Here is a 20,527-nt window from a genome sequence, read left to right as displayed (position 1 = left end):
TGGGGGTGGGGATGGGGCTGGGAACCTGGTGAGAACTGGAGGAGGCCAGAGGATGAGGCTCGTCTCACCCTGTCAAGCTGGGGACTCTCGCTCTGCGAGGACTGCTCCCCGTGCAGAGGAGCTATGCATAGCTCTCAAGCTGTGGCTTCAGTCAGCCTCCTGGGACTCAGTGTCAGCCACCTGTCCTGCAGTCCTGGCCCAAATTACTTGGGCCTGGTACCCAGATCCTTGTGCCTGTTTGGAGCCTGGGGTGGGGTCTTGTCAGGCCTATGGGTCATAGGGTCACTGACCACACAGTGTAGGAGTGAAGAGGGCACCCCCTCCCCAGTCCCTCTAGCCTGAGCTCTGTACTGAACTTCTTGAGGGTGAGAGGTCAACCTGACCTCTGGGGCTCCATCTGAGACCGCTGGGCTGGCCAACCAAGAGACCCTTCACACTGACCTCTAAGCCACCTACACAGCTTACCTGATCCCACTGAATATCTACTCTGGATGTCCAAGTGCTCAGGCTGGCCACTCCTTCCTCACCTCCCAGGTCCCTCCACGCTGGCTCTGAACAGGAGGCAGCTGCCCTGACCAAGTTTCAGGGCCACAGGCCAGGTGGGAACTCATTGCTCCAAAGGCTGGGCCTGGTCTGGGGGACCCCACTGATGCTGATGCTGCAAGAACCCGGCACTTACGGAATGACCTTGATGTCCTCCTTGCCGTGGAGGATGTAGTCGATGACTTTGTAGAAGACGATTTCCTGAGAACCAAAACACAACAGGGTGGGGTCCTGGCCCAGCTCCTCGAGAGGGGAGGGAGCCAACACCCTACCCTGACATGCATGTGCACAGCACACACAGGTGACGGGTACACACGTCCACAGACACATGCCCCAAGCAAGTGTTTCACACTCACTTTCACACGCCCGCACCCGGCATTTCACCTTGTGTGCCTGGTCAGGGATACACATTGCACACTTGACTTAGAGCCAGCTTCCTCTGTCCCCCTGGACCCTGAACACCACTTGGCCACATGTGTGTGTGTGTCTTATGAGGGGACATGCTGGTGAAGCCATCCCACCCTGGGGCAGGCAGGCTGCAGTGGGGAGATGGCAGACAGGCAGGCGGGTAGGAGTCCCCTGCCCCACTTCCCTCTGGAGTCGGAGCCAGGGAATCCAAGCTATGAGCTGGGTGTGGCCCTGCCACCACCACTCACCCGGCCATCGGGTGTGCATGGGCCTGAGTATGGCTGGGCTTCTCCCATCAGCACAGGCCACACATCAAAAAATTCCTGGGCAGAGGAGAAGAGAGGAGAGAGTCACCCTGGAGCTGGGTCAGGCTGGGCAGGAGGGCTCCCGAGAGCACCAGACCTCACCTTCTCCTTGGTCATGTCCAGGAGGCCCACAGAGTACCGGTCACAGTTCAGATAAGCCCGCACTGTGTAGAAGGCCTTGTGGAACTGCCTCTCGATGTCTGTCAGCTCCTCAAACACCTTGTTGGCTGACCAGAGCAGCACCTGGAGGGGGTGGCACACCTATGGACCTGCAGACCCCAGCTGTCTGGCCATGGCAGCACTGGGGTCGACTCATACCTGGTACACAGAAGCACACGGACATCTGACCACAGAGCCTGGGAGGACACTGATCCCTGTATGCAACCCAGGGTTTCATCTGAGCATAGGACTCTGTTTCCTGACCCAGAGGCACCCAGGGATCCACAGGGTGACAAGGTCTCTGGGTTTTGGTCATGCCATGCACTGCCCAGCATTGGCCTCACATTTGGTTAATGAGTGAAACTTCAGAGCGAGGAGAGAGTGAAATTTGAAATTAATTGCTCTGGGCTTGCAAGACAAAAATCTGATGGCTGTGCCTCCCGCTGCCTACTCTGCAGTTGGCCTCGGGGAGGCTGGGGTTTGAAGATGTAAAGTCACTGGACAAGAGCCTGTGTCTCAGCACAGGGGAGATGGGTTGCTGATATGTTCCCTCTGAGCATGATTGCTTGGCCTCTGGCTCCCTTCCTCAGCCCAGCCTGCGTGGTTCAGAGATGTGGGTGAAGCCTGGCTCCCAACCTCCTTCACACTACGCATCTCAGCCTCCTTATTATCTGTGAAGGTGCCTGGGTGTCTCCTCTCCCCAGCGCTCAGCCTTTGCTACACGGGCTCCGCTGTGTCCAGGGATGCCCGTGCCTCCCACACTCAGCCCCCTGCACCAGGACTGCTAGTCAACAGCCCTTGGCTCCACAGCCAGCTCTCCCACCCTCTGAAGCTAAGTGTGACCTCCTTCCACCTGTACCCATCACACTCAGACACAGCCACAGGAGTAAAGGAAACATGGATTCCTGCAGCACTCACAGCAACTAAGGGATGAGTCCAACCACCCACCCCAAAGTTCACAGGGGAGAATGCAGACACCTTGTGCCCTGAGGAGAAGGACATACCACCACCCACGGGAAGACAGACATGCCAGTCCACCGTGCTGGTGGGGACACTAGGAGGAGGCGCTCTGGTTGCCTCTCACTCCCAGAGTGGTGAGGGAGACAAGTGCAAAGGGACAAGGCACCCTGGGGAGGGCACCACCCCTCTCCCCTGCCCTGGAGGCAAGGAGGTGTTCCACCTGCAGCTTCCTCCTGTCCAGGGCACCCCCATGCTCAGCGATGTGCGATCCTCTCCCTCTCCTCAGGGGCCAGCCCGTCAGTGCTGCATGTCCCACCTCCTCTGGAGGGAGGTCACTCCTTCCATCAGCCCCCCTCCTCTTTCTCAAACCGTTCTTCTGTGTGCCTTCCGGGGTCCCACCCAGGAACCACGTTCCCCTCACCCATGCCCCTGCTCTTCTCATGACCCTCTGCCTCCACCATCTCCCAGGCTTGCTTCCTCTTGCCTCTGGCTGTGGCCAACTGGTCTGCCTCATCCATGGCTCTCTGGCCTCGACTGCTCCAGTACCATACCCCTTGGTGCCCTGTTGCCCTGGTGCCTGATCAGTCCAGTCCTAGGGTAGTGAGTCTAGATGAAGACTTTTTCTAACAGTTGAATATGAGGCACTCTCTTGTAGCTACAGCGCCTACTGTTCTGTCGAATCTTGTTGCGGTGGCAGATGTGTCAGAATGTCAGGTGCATTTTTACTGTGCATCTGACCCTTCATGGGTGGCTATGGGAAATGGGCTCCTGAGACCTGGCCCCACCCCCACCACTCCACAGGGAGGGGCTTTGCTGACATGGCCCCACCCACCTTCCCCCTAGCTGGACTTGTATGTAGGGACTGCTCCCACCCCATTTGGGGCTCTGCATAGGCTCTGTCCTCCATCCTCAGAGCCCTGTGCCAGGGCTTTTCATTCTGTAGTTTCAGCCTGATTTCCCCAGGGCCACCCTGATGATCCACTGGTGCTCCTCGACAGCGCCTGTCCCAGCATGGGGGTGCTGGACAGGAGGAAGCTGCAGGTGGAATACCTCCTTGCCTCGGGGGGCAGGGGTTAGGGCTGGTGCCCCACGGGTGCCTCTCTGTGGTCTCCCACTAGGCCGCATTTCCATGGAGTCAGGATGCCTGGTTTGTTCATGGCCAGAGCAGGCCTCACACTCAGTGCCTGGAGGCGGGTGCTGCCTGAGTGGAAGGGTGATCCAGCAGCTCTAGGGCCAGCAGCCTGAGTCCAGGTGCTTGTAGCAGCAGCTCCCGCGTGGCTGTCTGCACAGGCCTTAGAAGTTGGGGTGGTCAGCCACCTGCTGCCGGAGAATCTTGGCCCTGGGGAGGAGAGCCTCCAGCAGAACTCCGACCAAGAGCTGACCCTTTCCCTGATGGCAGGGGTCAGGATGTAGCGCCGCCTCCAGCTGGCTGTGTGCCTCAGAAGGCTTCCTGGCTCTGGCGGGTCCCCCTGGTGTAAAACCCACAGTGGTGATGTGCTCTCAGGATGCTGGGAGGACCTAGCCAGCCTTCCAGGTCGCCTGACTCAGGAGTCCAGTGTGGACCTAAGAGTGTGTGAGTCGCTGTGTGTCTGTCCCCTGAGCTTCCAGGCCAGGACCACACCTGCAAAGGTGTCTACAGGTGCCAGCCATAGCTGTTGACTCTCCTGTTGGAGTAAGCTCAGCCTGGCTGCATGTCTGACTTTGGAACCACTGGCTGTCAGTCCCCCAGGTGTGTTCTCACAGGGAGAGGGATAGATGGAGCTCACACTGCAGATAAGGGCCAGACTTCTCTCCCACCCCTGTGCAGGGTCTCCTGTCACCCACACTCTCTCCTGGTCCCTGCTGCCACCAGCACCACCTTTGTTCACCAGCGTCATTTCCTACAGCCAGGGAGCAGGTGCCCAGTGAGGGAGGCCACCTGTCCAAGTGGTCTGAACCCAGGCAGCCTGCCCCCGGCCTCTGCCTCACCCCCCTTGCTTTTGTCTGACTTTCCAGGTGGTGCCCGGTGCACACAATGAGGGAGGTGCAGCTTCTCCCTTCAGAGCACAGCTGGCACATCTACACACGTTTTCCACTGCCGATGACTGACCGAGTGCACGATGAACTTCATCTTAGCGACTGCACTGTGTCCAGTGCTCCAGCCATGTGCTGCACCTTCTGTGAGGTCTTCCTGGGGAGCTGTCACCAGGTGGCCCCTCTCTCCCTGCTGGAGGGCACTGCCTGCTGGGAGTTCAGCATCTCAGTCCTGTGTGAGTTTTGCGCTCCTCTGTGTCTGCACAGCCTTGATCCAGTCCTCTGATTCCCCACACCGGCCTCTCTGTCCTGGTGTCTCCCGGATGAGGCGTGTCTTCACCCATGCTCCTTGGCTGACTGCAGGAGAGGTCTGCCTGAGGCCAGTGCCAGGGACTGCCAGTCCCAGGAGGGCGAGGCATTTGAGCCTCAGCTTTTTTCAAGGATGCTTTGAACCACATTCTTATTGCTTGACTTCAAAAGGTAGGAAACTTTCCCCATTTTCTTCTTCTTGTTTTATAATTTCAGGTCTGTGATCCATTTGAGTTGATTCTTGTATAAGAGCTGAGAAGGTTCATTTTGATTTCTCTGCATGTGGATAGCCAGTTCTCCTGGCACCATTTATTTCCATGTTGTACGTTCTCAGCATCTTTTTTGAAAACCAGTCAATTTGGGTTTATTTCTGGACTCCTATTCCATTGGATGTGTTTATGTTGGCAGCATGCTGTTCTGATTACAATGTGATCAACTTTGTAAGACATTCAGAAATCTGGGAGGGTGATACCTCCACTTTTGTTCTTCTCAGTCAGGCTTGCTTTGGCTACCTGTGGTCTTTTGTGGTTTCATGTGAGTTGTAGGTTGTTTTTCCATTTCTATGGAGAATGACATTAAAATTTTGAAGTGGATTGCATTGAATCTATAGATTGCTTTGGATAACAGACATTTAAACTATGTTAATTCTTCCAACCCATGAACATGGGATGTCTTTCCATTTATTTGTAGTCAATATTTTTCATCAATATTTTGTAGTTTCCAATATGCAGATTTTTCACTTTTTTGGTTAAAATCATTCCTGAATATTTTTGGATGCTATTGGAAATTAAATTGTTTCCTTAATTTCTTTTACAGTGTACTTTTATAAGTTGATTTTGTATCCTGCAAAATTTCGGAATTTGTTTATCAGTTCTAACAGTCTACATGACATAGGTCTGAAAAGGGTTTTGGGTTTTTTTTTGCATGTACTAAAATAGTATAGGCTACAAAATAAAAATAGAGACATAGGACTTTACCAAATTCCAAATTACATAGCCCCTTTCTCAAGAGAAGATGTACAAATGGCCAACGTATATATGAGAAAATGCTCAACATCTCTAGTCAGATGCAAATTAAAACAACAATGAGATATCACCATTTGTCGAACTGGCTATTTTGAAAATATGAAAGATAAGTGCTGATGAGGATTCAGGAAAAGGGAGCCGACACATTGTTAATGGAAATGCAGATCAGGACAGCTGTTTAGAACTCAAGGCAGAGGTTCCTAAAACACTGAAAGGGAAGTACTATATGATCCAGCAATCCCATTTCTGGGTATTTACCCAAAAGACTTGAGTCAGTATGTTGAAGGGATGCAGCACTATTCATGGTAGCTAAGAAATGGAACCCACCTCTGTGTCACAGGTGAAACCCTGAGTGAAATGGGTTCAGGGACAGATGCTGCACCATCTTGCTCATGTGGAATCTGGGGAGGCTGAGCTCAGCCAAGTGCAGAGCTGGGTGGGTGGGGTGGGGGGAAGCAGGCTGTAGCACAGGTTCCAGTTCCTGGGAGCAGTGGCTCAGGTGGGGCTTCTGCAGGACTCAGCCCCATGAGATCCCACCTACCATGGGGACTGTCTGTCCCCAGCAGAGCCCCACCAGCAGGAGGCAGTCATTATCCAAGGTATGCAGAGTCACCCTAAGAGTTAAGACATCATGGCGGATTCCAGAAGGCCCTGCTCAGAGGCTCCCTGCTGCTTCCTGATTTCTGAACTCCCACTTGTTCCCAGTGAGTCCCTGGCGCGGAGGTTGCTGGGCTCTTCCATGCCTGTCCTGGTATGCTGCGTGTGCCCACAGGCCTCTGTATGAGCCATCGGGCCCAGACACACAGAGGGTTGGCTATTGGCCACAGACTGCACCCACTTGGCCTCATCCAGTCTTTGGAGGTGATGGGCAGTGGGAATTGTTCAATGGAAAGTGACCAGGAGCTGGTGTGGTAGGACAGAGAGGTGTTCCCAGGTCCAGGGCCAACCCTGTGGCTTCCTTTGTTCTGTTGGCTCTGAACAGAGTGGTCAGGAGCTCTTCAGAAGGAGCTCAGCTGGGAGGGAGATGGGCAGGGGGAGCACCTGCAGGGCCTGTGGTGCTACCAGCAGGAGGGAGGAGCAGAGTGAGCTCCAGCTGACCATAAGTGTGGAGGCACCAGCGTCTATCTTGTGCCTCCACAGTATGGCCTGCGGCCTGAGAGGCTGGGGGGAGCTGCAAGGTCTGTGATTCCTGCCTAATTCACTTGCTGCCTGGATTAGGGATGGGGAACCACCCACAGAACAGGGGACACGGACCCTGCGGCTTGCTCTCTGATGCAGGGTGGTCTGGGGTTTGTGCTCCTGGTAGAGTGGCCCAGGCTACAGAGGGGGCTGTGGTCATGTGCAGAGAGGGGCCAGGCTGCAGGGGAGCCCCAAGGCCCAGCAACAAGACCTGAGTTGTAAAGTGTGGCTCTGACTGCTGGGGGGTGGACTGGTAGGGTGTTGGAGGAGAGGGATGCTGAAGCACACGGGTAGGGAGGGACTGGAAAGGCAGGAGGTAGGGCAGTGGGACGGGACTGGTTGTAGACCTTCCAGATAGAGAATATGCAGGGTCCCTGAGATGTGGCTCCTCGGGGGACAGTGCCCTGGTGAGACCCTAGAGGGCTGTATGTGAAGTGGGGCAGCCCTTCACAGCCCCAAGACGGCCCCCACAGTAGCACCTGGGGCGTGTGGGTGGCTGTGTCTTGGACAGGGTGTCAGGGGCCCAGCAGCCCTCCTCACTCCTGGCAGTGTCTTCTGTCCAGGGCCAGGGTTGCTGGACTCAGGACACTCACTTATGGCATTTCTGTACCTGGACAGTGAATTCCTGGGCTGTGTCTGCCAAGGTGCCCCCAAAAGCAACTGTGCTTTTCCACAGAGATCAGGGAGTTCTGGGGAGCCAAGCTGGACACGCCCATGGCACGGGAACCTGCAGCCCTGGTGGTCTCCAGGTTCGTTTTGTGGGGGAATAAACACCTCACGAACATTGCAACTGTGTTTTATTTATGTTTTCTTTGTGGTGCTGCGGATGGAACCCAGGGCCTTGAGCATGCTAGGCAGGCCTCTGCCATGGAGCCGCACCTCAGCCTGCAATTGCTGTTGGGGTTATCAGGGTGCGGACCAGACTGAAACGACTTAGGCCCCTGGGGATTGAGGACTCAGCACCCTCCAACTCCCGCCCAGGCCACAGACACAGTGAGATCTGCAAACGGGGACCCAAGCCTGCACCCACGGGGGCAGGGGACGAGGTGGTGTGTGGACCATGGTGGGAGGCGAGGGGAGCCAGGGGCCCCAGCTCAGTCTTGGGACCATGCCTGTTTTTATTTCTGGGATCCTGGCAGGTCCTTTAGGTGAAGATCTCCTGACTGTGCAGGCAGAGGGAAAGGGAACCAACTGGACGTGGGCCCAAGAGTTCCCATGACAACCACCACCTGGTCTGAGGGCACCGTGAGCAGCCCCCTCCATCCCTCCTGTCTCACTCAAGGGAGGAGAAAGACACTTGGAAGGCTCTCAGGCGAGGGATACAGCATGGGCGATTCAGCCCAGTTCTTGCACGAGTTTCCCATCTCCCGGGCTCAGGCTTCATCTCAATGGCAGAGGGCAGGTGGGTGAGCGTCAAGGCTCAGATCCATTTAAGAGAATGGCACCTAAAGCCACTCCTTAGAGGAGATGCATCCTGCTGCCTTTTTAACAGTGGTCCACTTCACCTTTTGAACATAATTCTGAGGCTTATTTTTAAAAGGGCCATATTTTCCTTTATCTCTTCTCCCTCTCCCCCGCTAACCCAGGGGGCAGGAAATAAGATTTCCTTGAGTTATCTGTGCTCCACAGGAAGTAGATGTCTGCTAGAGGGTCCAGGAAGTGAATATCTCCCAAGATTAGCAAGTAAATCCTAACAGACTACCAGGACGCTCTGGGACCCCCTGTGAGGGCACACCTGGAATGTAGCCTTTGAATAGCTCCTTTAAAAGCCCCCTGTTCTGACAGGCTTGGTTGGCACACACCTGTGATTCCATTAGCTCAGGAGGCTGAGGCAGGAGGATCATGAGTTCAAAGCTGGCCTCAGAAAAAGCAAGATTCTAAGCAACTCAGTGAGATCCTCTCTGTAAATAAAATACAAAATAGGGCTAGGGGTGTGGCTCAGTGGTGTAGGGCCCTGAGTTCAATCCCTGGTACCAAAAATAAAAATCCCCCTGTTCCCCTGGATGGGCAGAATCACAGCCTCTGGGACAGGAGTCCCCGTGTTTCTCCTTTGCTAGCAAAGCAATAAAACTTCTTTTTCCTTTTCCTCAAAACCGTGTCCTCATTATTGAATTGGCATCAGGGACAGGGACTGAGATTTCAGTTACACCTTGTTGTGGTGGCCTCGGAGCCACACACAACCTTCTTCTCAGAGGAAGCTGCCATCCCTGAGGCCAACAAAGGACCTAAAATCCAAAGTGCATCAAAAATGGATTGGCAACACGAGGAAGGACCCCAACAAGCACCACAGTGATGAGGTAAGTCTGAGCACAGACCAAAGCAGGAAAATCTGTTCTCATGCTTGAGAGAGGAGTACTTCCTTGGTGGTCAGAACATCCTGGAGGTTGTGTGAGTGTGAGTGCCTTGAGAAACACAAGATCACCCCCAGGAGAACAGGAAGGGGCTGTGCAAGTCACCATTAAGGGGGCTGAGCACAGAGCAGGGCCCAAGTCATAAGAAACCTCCAGTAAAGTGGGTGGGTGCACAGGGGAGATTCATTGCAAGAGACAACAGGTAGTAAAGACCCAAGGCCTAGGGACAGGGAAGGACAGCAGAAGGTCCCACAGTGGCGACAGTGGGAGTGAGACTGACTCCAGGAAGCACCAATGGCCACGTGCACCTGGGTTTCCACGTCCACCCTGGTACAGACTGCACGCCCAGCATTCCCAGCGCAGCTCTGCTGAATGTCTAGTCAGGGTGTGGACATCTGTGACAGGCTGTCTTTTAACTTCCAGAGGGTTAACTCTAATAGAGACTTTAATAAACACCTGCAGCATACTAGATCTCCTACCTGTGGAGATCTAGTACCTTCTTAAAAGCTACAAGGTCTCTGCTTCCTGTCTGCTTTGTGTATGTGTGAACACCCATGTGTTGTGTGTTGTGTCTGCATACCTGCTTGTGTCCATATATCATGAACATAGTATCAATTAGCTTATAAATGAGTACTTATTAATTTAATTAATGGATCCAAATACCTTTTCAGTTCATGGGACTTAAATAAAGTTTTAACAAAAAGGGTTGATTTAAATTGGTCAGGACAAAGATACTTTTGAAACTACTAACCCATATTTTTTTTTTCCTAGTTGGCCAATCAGAATGTTGGTGAGTAAGAAGAGTCAATGGTCAGCAATCAGAAGTGATGGGCCCCAGCTGAGGTCTTGTTCAAATGCAGAGACCACACCTGGAGCCCAACCAAACTCAGGCTAATGGATAGAGCCGATAGCCTTGATGACTTTTTCCCTGCCTGTTTAACAGATGTGACCCATGCGCACACCCCAGAACCATACACACCCCTAAGCTGGAACACCTAAATGAGCTTTCCTGCTACCAGGCCCCTTTCACATGGTGGGAGTTCTCTCTCTTCTCACTCAAGTAAATCCCACTCTGTTTACTCTTCCCTTCTGTTAATGTCCATGGATCTTATTCTTCAGATGTGTGAGACAAGAACCCAGAAGGCAATGGGCAGAGTGGGGCAGAACTCTGGTTTCATCTTGGAGGCCCACATGGGGATATTCAGAAGGTGAGTGAAATGGACCAAAGCTCTTTCACTTTGCTTTCTTCTAGGAGTCCTGTACTCTGTCTTGTACATTGTCTTTATCGAAAACCCCAGACCCTGTCAGCCAGTTGTTAAAAGTGAAAAGCAGTTAAGTGTGGCTGCCGGACCCAAGGCTCAGGGGATGCCTTGCTGGAGCAGGACTCTGCAGTCCCTCTCTGTCTCTGCAGAGGGTCTGATCTTGCTTCAGTCTCCTTTCATGGCCATCCACTCAATCGAGAAACAGGTCTCTCTTAGAAGTCCCCTAAGTCTCTGGCTGGGGCTACCCGCTGGTGTGACTGCAGCGTCTCTAGAGGTGGCCAAGAGCCAATGGATGGCACACAGAAGCTCCGCCTCGGCTTTACTCTCCCTGCTCGGCCTCTTGCCTGAAGGCGGAAGGAGGGCCTCACTCGGAGGAGGGCCAGTGCCTGAGTGAGTTGCCCCTTTCTTTCTCTTTCTCTGCCTTGCAGCAACCTCCCCCAGGAAATATGAAGTCTAGTCTCAGATCCTGCCCCACTGATCCTCAGTTTTTGCCAGTTTCTACTTTATTGGACTACAGGGAAAGATTTTATCCTCTTAGGAATAAAGTTTGTCTACTACCCCTACCTCCGAGGTTAGGCGTCTTGAAACTCGGGTCTGTTACGGTGGGGACAGCAGCCCTGGCTGTATGAATGAGATTCCTTTATGTAACAGCCAGAAGGACAGTACTTTGGTGGCCCTAATCATGAGTAAAATGGCAAATACAGACACTAGCAAAGACCAACTTGTCCAGGGCATGTGGCTCTCAGGAAAGCTATTGGCCTGTCTCCTCTGGGATGCTCAACCCTGTCTACAGGGCTTCCAGAGTTGGGTCAACACAGTGTCAAACAAAACAAAACAAAACCCCCAAAACCCTGGGGTTTCTCCATTTAAGAGGGAAAGGACACACACACACAAAAGGGGGCCTAGGTCCTGCCTTGGTAAGAGACACTCAATCCAACTGCCCAAGGTCTAGTCGGGCCTCAATATGAGGTCACCAATGCTTTGTATCTTTATTGATTTGTCAGGCTAGGGTTCGAAGCCAGGGCTTGATGCATGCCAGGCAGACACTCTACCACAGCCCTTGCTAATGTCTTGACACTCACAGAAGATAAAGGGGACTTTGAGGGCTGCATCAATAAAGGGCATCTAGTTCTGCTGACTCAAGCGTCCTCGTCAGGCCTTAAGGGTCACCCCCCGACAGCTTTGAGGCCCACAGAAGATCAAGGTCACCCTCTCTGTTCAGATGTCGAGGATGCCAAGGGCCCTTCTGCACAAGCGCTCCCACACTGGGGTTCCACTGACTTTCAAACCCGGTGGCAAAGGCCTGACGTTTTCTGTGCTCAGTTCTGGTCCTACTACCAGTTGGAGGACAGGCAGAGCTGGCTCTTTAGAGAAGGAAGAACTATGACTCCACCTTACCACTAGACCTGCACAAACAAGTACCCAAGCCAGCCAGAGACCAGACAACCAAGTGTCACTTTTAAATCCCAACCGTTATGGCACACCCTCATACTCTGGGGTTCTACTCTCTCAGTAAGTTTCAGAAAAGGAGGGAAAGGGAAGAGGGTGGAAAGGCCTCCTCCACTGAAGACAACATGCCTTGGGTAAGAGAAACGCAGATGATAATAAAGGAGATGGCTGAACTCAAACAGACCCTGGGCTCCAACCCCTTGAATGGCACCTGGGAGAGAAAAAAGATTAAGGCACAGCTTTGTACCTGCCAGATTGTCTGAACCTCTCCTGGGATGAAATGCATTGTGTAAATCAAATGCACAAAAAATATTCACAAGAATTGTTTCAGAATATGAATTTAAGAAAAGGTCTGAAACTAGAAAATATAAAAGAAAAGAAAGTTATAAGTATGTAAATATATTTTAACATGGAAAACTAGATGATAAAAGAAATGGCTTTGGATGAGAAAGTATTTTGTATGGTAAAGTAATATTCTTGTGCTAAAGTCCAAGATAAAAGAGGGGGTGAAGAGAAGGATGTAAACAAGTTGTAGAATGTCTAAGTCACAGAAGGTTTAGGGTAGGTAAATCTCAAAAAGTTTGTGTATGTGATTAGATTGGCTACAATTAACACCATCAGTTAAAGTTATTAAAATTTTAATTTACTGATAGGAATCAAAGTCTAAACATTGATCTGCTCAAATCTATCAAGATAATTTTCTCATGTCTGTTAGGTTTTATTATTTAGGGAAGCTAAGTCTTAAAAGAATTAGGGTTTGAACCTGTTTTAAAGCATTTTAAATGATTACTTCATAACTGGCTAAATAAGCAACAGTTATTTTAGGGTATAATAATATAGTTGACACCCTAAATACATGTAACTAGAGATATGTATACATCCAAGAATTATGTTTGTATGAGCTTTGTCTAAGTATTATGTAAAGGTTTGTAAAATGAAAGTTTTTGTAGATTTACCTGCAAGGTAACAAATAAGTGCTCTCTCTTTTCTTTTTTTTCATTTTTTTAAAAAATCGATTGTATTTTTTTTTAAATAACAGCAGAATGCATTACAATTCTTATTGCACATATAGAGCCCAATTTTTCATATCTTTGTATGTAAAGTATGTTCACACCAATTCATGTCTTTATACATGTACTTTGCTTTTTTTGCATTACAATTCTTATTGCACATATATATCACAATTTTTCATATCTCTGTTTGTATATAAAGTAGGTTGATGAACTGTGTCTTCATACATGTACTTCGGATAATGATGTCCATCACATTCCACCATCCTTGCTAATCCCCTGCCCCGTCCCTTTCCCTCCCACCCCTCTTCCCTATCTAGAATCCATCTATTCCTCCCATGCTCCTTCTCCCTACCCCACTATGAGTCAGCCTCCTTATATCAGAGAAAACAATCGGCATTTGTTTTTTTGGGATTGGCTAACTTCACTTAGCATTATCTTCTCCAGCGCCATCCATTTACCTGCAAATGCCATGATTTTATTCTCCTTTATTGCTGAGTAATATTCCATTGTGTATATATGCCACATTTTTTTATCCATCCATCCACTGAAGGGCATCTAGATTGGCTCCACAGTTTAGCTATTGTGAATTGTGCTGCTATAAACATTGATGTGGCTGTGTCCCTGTAGTATGCTGTTTTTAAGTCCTTTGGGTATAGTCCAAGGAGAGGGATAGCTGGGTCAAATGGTGGTTCCATTAAGTGCTCTCTTTTACACACTGTATCTGACATAGAAGGGCCACACTGCCATTTAAAGACCTGGCTTATATCTGTTTGCTTTGACTGAGTCTATTTCTGATCATTAACAATGTTTCCTAATGTATAAGAGATTTAAAGTTACCCTTTAATTTTTGCTACTACTGCTAACCCAGGAAGACCTGTGGTTATTGTTACTATATACTATGGGTTCTATATTTTACTTTAAAAATCTAAACTTAATGTAAAAATATCTGTGTAACTGTGACACTAACCATTAGTGGCTTCTTTGTATAGTCAGTGCATTCATGATCTTCAAGTTTACAGGCCTTTTAAAGCATAAAGCCTGGAGAACACTTTATCAAGTTGCTGTTCTCCAAACTAAAATAGTTCATAGCCAATAGTCCCCTTCAGATTTATATAGAAAAAAATTTGTTGGCATTCATTTATGTCATTTGATGTTTTATAACTGGATAAAGGTAACATGTTGTCAATAAGTTATATAAAATTTTATGTTACTCTTTACAATGGAAATTTAAATGTATTTTTGGAAGGTAACAAGAAAAGCCTGATTTGTTCAAAGGTTGACACTGTAAACCAGAAGCATTTTTGCCTCTTTTCACACAAAAATAAAGTTAGGAGCTCTCTTAGTTTTTGTTTGATTCGTGTTTCAGATGTAATGTTGTGGGATTGTCAAGAGGCCTGTCTTACCTAGATAAGGCTCTGCCTTTCACCCTATTCCATTGTTAAGATGGCTCCCAAGTAGGCTAGACTTAACCTCATTTAAAGTTATGTTCAAAAGATTTTTATTGTAAAGATTACTATGATCTCAAATTGATACAAAATTAAGTAAAGTTTTGGGTAAATTATAGAAGACATGTAACATTAAAAGAGATTTTTTTGTTGTTGTTGTCATTGGGGATTGAACTCTGGGGCACTCAACCACTGAGCCACATCCTTAAACCTATTTTTGTATTTTATTTAGATACAGGGTTTCACTGAATTGCTTAGCACCTCACCATTGCTGAGGCTGTCTTTGAACTTGTGATCCTCCTGTCTCAGCCTCCCAAGCCACTGGGATTATAGACATGCTCCACCTGACGTGCAGAATTTTTTTTTTTTTAAAGAAAGTAAAATTTGTAAGGGATCTCATATGTGATTGAATTGATAAATGTATGTGTCTTATACCAAATATATATTAGTGTTGTTATAGAAATTATGTTTCTTGGTTCAAAGAAAATAACAAACTAAATATGTTTTTGGTCTTGTTAATTTCAATTTTGTATTTCCCTTATAGAACTTTATAACTTTTGCCTCTTAGTGTTTTGAAGAAGTACTGCTTCTAACAGGACAACCTGAGTTGATTTAGGATATTAAGCTGATACCTACAGGACAAATGGGATATAAGGCTGACTTCTAGTACTAATACTAACCCCAGTTAAAGGAAGAGATCACTATAAAATCATAGATATTAAAGTTGCTGGTGAAACTGACCTGCTACATGTTTAAAACCAAAACTTGGAGACCGAAGATAAGGAGGTAAAAGGGCCAAAGAAAAGGCAGCCAATATTATGGGCTTTTCAGGAGGCATCATGATACCAGACCTTAAACTATACTACAAAGCAGTAGTAACAAAAACAGCATGGTATTCATACCAAGTAGACATGTAGACCAATGGTACAAAATAGAAGACACAGAGACAAAGCCACGTAAATGGTCATCTCATACTAGACAAAGGTGCCAAAACATACACTGGAGAAAAGATAGCCTATTTAACAAGTGGTGCTGGGAAAACTGGAACTCCATATGTGCCAAAATGAAATTCAACCTCTGTCTCTCACCCTGCACAAAAATAAATTCAAAGTGGATCAAAGACTTAGACACTAGAACAGAGACCCTGAGCCTAATAGAAGAAAAAAGCAGGCCTAAATCCTAAATCCTCATCATGTTGGCTTAGGACCTGACTTTCCAAACAAGGACTCCTAGAGCATAAGTAGTAAAGTCAAAAAAATGGGATGGATTCCAACTAAAAAGCATCTTCTCAGCAAAGGAAACAATCAATAACAGGATGAGAGAGCTTATAGAATGGGAAAAAATATTTACCACACACAACTCAGATAGAGCACTAATCTCCAGGATATACAAAGAATTAAAAAAAACTTAATACCCCCCAAACAAATAACAAGTCAATAAATGGGCTAAGGAACTGAACAGACACTTCACAGAAGAAATATAATTGATCACCAAACAAATGAAAAAATGTTCAACATCTCTAGCAATTAGAGAAATGCAAATCAAAACTACACTAAGATTTCATCTCATTCCAGTCCAAATGGCAATGATCAAGCATACAAGCAATATTAAGTGTTGGTGAAGATGTGGGGAAAAGGCACACTCATACATTGCTGGTCAGGACTGCAAATTGGTGCAACCACTGTAGAAAGCAGTATGGAAATACCTCAGAAAACTTTGAATGGATCCACCATTTGACCCAGCTATCCCACTCCTTGGTTTATACCCAAAGGACTTAAAAACAGCATATTACAGTGATGCAGCCTCATCAGTGTTTATAGCAGCTCAATTAATAATAGCTAAACTATGGAACCAGCCTAGGTGCCCTTTGACAGATGAATGGATGAAGAAAATGTGGTACATATACACAATGGACTATTAATCAGCCTTAAAAAAGAATGAAATCATGATGTTTGCAGGTAAATGGATGGAACTAGAGAATATCATGCTAAGTGAAATAAGCCAATCTCAAAAAACCAAAAGCTAGATGTTTTCTCTGATAAGTGGATGCTGATCCGTAGTTTAGCATGGGTACAGGGAAGAATGCAGGAACTTTGGTTTGTAGAGCAGAGTGAGGGGAGAGGTGGGGCTGTGCGGAAGGGAAGGATGGTAGAATGAGACAGACATTATTACCTATATTCATGTATGATCACACTAGGGGAGTGACTCTGCACCATGTACAGCCAGAGGAATGAGAAGTTGTGCTCCATTTGTGTACAATATGTCAAAATGCATTCTACTGTCATGTATGACTAATTAGAACAAATAAGAAAAAAAAAAATTCTGGTTTTTGCCCATGAAGGTCATCCAGGATCCAGGGAATGACAAGACCCCTCTAAGGGCCCTGCAACTCCAGCCAGTCACCTGACCTCCTAAACAGGGGGATCACGAGGACCCTAGAGAACAGGAAGCCACCCAGTGCACATTCTGCAGAGGAGGGTTGCTGGAGAGGGAAATGTCTCTGATGTTTCCAGGGAAGCCACATGTGGTCAGCAAGACCCTGGCCCATCCTGGCAGATTGCACAACTGGTAGAGGAAAAGCTAAAGGAGCCAAGAGGCTTTTCACAAGTTCCCAAGAGTGATCCCTGACAAATCTCAGCTAACTCTAACAGTAGAGAGGGAATAAAGGCCAATTTTGACCAACTTGGTCTTAAACACCCAGTAGGAGAGTATAACCAAAGCACAGCTGCATGTGGACATTTAAAAGATAAGACAGGTTCTTTTACCTGAGATGTACATTTGTGTCAGTCCTCCTGAAAGTAAGTAAAACTGGGAGGTTATAAAGGAAGCGTCTTTATACAGGAGTGTCTGATAAATATTGCAAAAAGCTCTGTCAGAGTCACAGGTGTGTTCTGAGCCAATCTGAGACCTGTCTGTGCTTTTTTTTTCTGGTATGATTATCATGAGCTGCTGCTCAGACTCCTCTGGAGTTTGCAGTTCACTTCCAGCCTGGCGACTTGGTTTTAATCAAGACCTGGAAAGAAGGCAAGCTACAGCTGAGTTGGAAAGGACCTTACCGAGTGCTCCTCATCACCCAGGATGCCTACCTGGTCTCCTAAAAGGGGAGAACTCATTACCATGGGTGATTTCCACTCAATATATCTAGGATGGATGGCACAAGAACAAAAACGAAAATGTGGCCAAAGGGTATAAAAAGAAAAGGGGGAACTTGTGAGAGACAGAAAGTCCAGTGGTCCATTCTCAGAATATAGTATTTAGCCTTAATTGGGATGAAAGATCCAGTTGTAGCCAATTGAACCATGGTCCTTCCCTTTGCCCTCCCCAATTTTGAAATTAGCCAGTTGTGTAGATTGTAACCCTGAGCTCCTCCTATCAGAGCAAGGGGCAGCGCTATGTTAAGGATAAAGCAGGTGAACATCCTGCCCAGGTGCCCTTGCCAGCCGGGTCTGTCGCAGCCCTCCTGGCAGAAGTCTGCCTTGCCCACCTACTTTTAGCACTCGTCTGATTTCCAGGGCAGCTCAGGTGTATCTAACAAGACTGCAGGTGTGGCGTGCTCCCCCAACATGCATTCCACATGCAGTTGGTCATCACTGTCATGGTGTAAGAGCACTTCTGGTGAAATTGCCCAAGGACGTGCCTCAGCCACACATGGCCACACTGTGATGACAATCTAAACTCGATGTCTTAGATAAAATAGATTGATTCCCTCAAAGACATGAATACTAAAACTTACCAAGAAACAGAATAGCCTGGACAGACTTTGAAGTATCAAATAAACTAAGGTAACAGCTTAATTAACAACAACAACAACAACAACAACAACAAATGCACAGTTGCTGACAGGTGGCAGGAGAATCCCAGCAAATGTTGGGGTGGGGCCCAGGATCCTGTCTCTCCCAGGATGTGGGCCGCTGGTGAATTTCTGAAGGTGTGTTTGTGTGTGGTACTCATGTCTGTCAGACCACCCTGGGGCCCTAGTCCTGAGCAGGACTCTTTCTGTTTGCTGATGACTGAGAGAGCCTGGTGGCTCCTAGAGAGGGCAGGAACTTGGAGCATTCTCCAGAAAAGGGAGGGACACAGGTGGAGTGACCACAAAGTGGCCATTGGAACCAGTCAGACCTGTACTTGAATCGCAGCCTCTGCAGCCTGAAGGGACAGCCTAGTCGGGTAGCAGGGAGGGAGCCCCATGGCCCTTCTCCCAGCCCTCCACCTGGGCATCTCCTCCTTTGTGTGCGGTCATATTTTTTCCCTGAGTTCTGTGAACTGCTCCAGCAACGTAACTGAAGCTGGCGAGGCATCAGGGGAGATCCAAGCCTACAGTCTGGAGGTGGTTTGGGTGTGTCCCACAAAGGCTCCTGTGTGGGAGACTCAGTCCCTATAGTGGTGATAGAAAGAGCTGTGAACCTTTAAGAGGTGGGGCCCTGGGATCAGGTGGGTGTGGGGGAAGAGAGCAGGTGGCTGGGTGTTTTTAAGGCAAGGAGGTCCTCTTTATGACACTGTGATGGTAGATATATGTCATTATGCATGTGGTGAGGCCCACTGCACTTTTCAAAGTGCAAAGACTAACCTTAATGTGTGCAAACAAATCAATTAAGTGGGTTGACGGATTCAAGGCTTCCTTGACAGGAGACTGTGACAGGAGACTTTCACGGCATTACAGATGTACTACTATACTCCCTTTCCGCAGGGTCTGGGGAAAAGGGGTTTGTTTCTGTAACTTTGGAAATGAGTGGCATCTGTGAGATTGAGGGCACAGGAATCTGTGTAGTGCTGTGCTCGGCTGGAAAAAGGCTAACAATCCTTACACCAGGTTCTGAACAAGCGAGTGAGTGGTGAGGGGCGGGAGGCAGGATGGGTGGGAAGTTACACATCACAAGAGGAGCAGGCTGAGCACTCATGTTTAACCTCATCCAGAAGCAGACAGCTGCATGTAGAAATACAGACATGTACACTCAAGTTAGCACTCTATGTCAGCAGACAGGGTCTGGAAGCAGGACTCCCCTGCAGCAGAGAGCATGCGCAGCACCTGGACTTGTCTCCTAACACCACGTTCTGATCAAGGAAACTGTCAGGAGCTACCTCAAAGGAACTGAGCGCCTCTTAGCCTTGAGTGATGAGAGTGAGGAGGTGTGGCAAGCAGCCACAGGCTGTGTGTGTGTGAACTACGGGCACTGAGCGCACAGGGTGGACTGCACTGACGTTGCCCCTCTGTTTGGGCAGGCCTCGCTCTGGTCTTTTCACTTGCTCTGCCATGATCCCCACACGGCTCCTGGGATGGGCATGGCCTTCTCAGATGTCAGTCAACCTGCTGACAGTGGACATCACGAAGCTAGACTCAGCCCCTGAAACCTGACACCTTGCCTCATTTGAATGGCTTCTCCCCAATAAAAGGGGTCAGCGTGTGCTCCATGCTCTTCCACGGATCCGAAGGTCAGGGGAGCCCTCACAGGACCCAAAGAAAAAGATATTCCTCTGTCTCTGATTGTTTCTCGCAGCCCAGTTCACTTGGAGTGACCCTGAATGTTTAGTTGTGGAACATGACAGGGAACAGGTCTCCTTGGAGCAGGAGCCAATCCAGGACTGGGCAGGAGGCGTACAAAGAAGCCTGTAGATCTAGTAGTGCCAGAAAGTTCAGACCCTAACTTGAGTCCAAGAGGTCCAGGAGCCAAAGGTGAGTTAGGGTGGGGCTGGGGCAGCACGAGGGGCCTAGGCAAAGCGGCCTCTCATTTTTTCTAACAGGTTTGCAGCAGGGGACCAGGGCCTGGCTCACTGCAGCCGAAGCAGAGCGAGAAGTGGCACAGAGGGCCGGCTGCCGTCCATGGCCCTGGGGCACCCTGGGCATGGTTTTCTCCGTCCTGGACCCTTGTACTGCCTGCTCAACATTTATTCAGGCCTCAGGGTGAGGGGGACTCAGGCTGTAGGGTCCTTCAGGCACCTCTGCAGCTCAGGAGGCACTGACCCTAGGGGACACCCCACCCCCACCCCGTGTCCCTTGCTCTCACAGAAAGTAGATTCCAGTCTCAGCCAGGGCCAAACCTGCCAGGGAGCTCAATCACTAAGCTCCAGGACTCCGAGCCATCAGCCCCTCCATGGCCGGCAGGATGTG

At 48.9% G+C, this 20,527-nt stretch overlaps 1 protein-coding gene across 1 annotated transcript in view; it reads right to left on the bottom strand.

The window, feature by feature from the left end:
• Positions 1-20,527, bottom strand: part of Pde6b (phosphodiesterase 6B) — a 45,520-nt gene that overhangs the window by 9,824 nt on the left and 15,169 nt on the right. The window contains exons 4-6 of the mRNA XM_015481829.2: positions 1,359-1,499; positions 1,200-1,274; positions 680-744 (exon numbers count right to left, since the gene is read on the bottom strand). Of these exons, the coding sequence (XP_015337315.1) occupies positions 680-744; positions 1,200-1,274; positions 1,359-1,499 (281 nt within the window). The remainder of the gene's footprint in view (positions 1-679; positions 745-1,199; positions 1,275-1,358; positions 1,500-20,527) is intronic.

Source organism: Marmota marmota, unplaced genomic scaffold, assembly GCF_001458135.2.
Source record: "Marmota marmota marmota unplaced genomic scaffold, marMar, whole genome shotgun sequence".
NCBI classification, from domain to species: domain Eukaryota; kingdom Metazoa; phylum Chordata; class Mammalia; order Rodentia; family Sciuridae; genus Marmota; species Marmota marmota.
The sequence above is the reverse complement of the archived record's forward strand: the minus strand, read 5'-3'. Positions and strand labels throughout refer to the sequence as shown.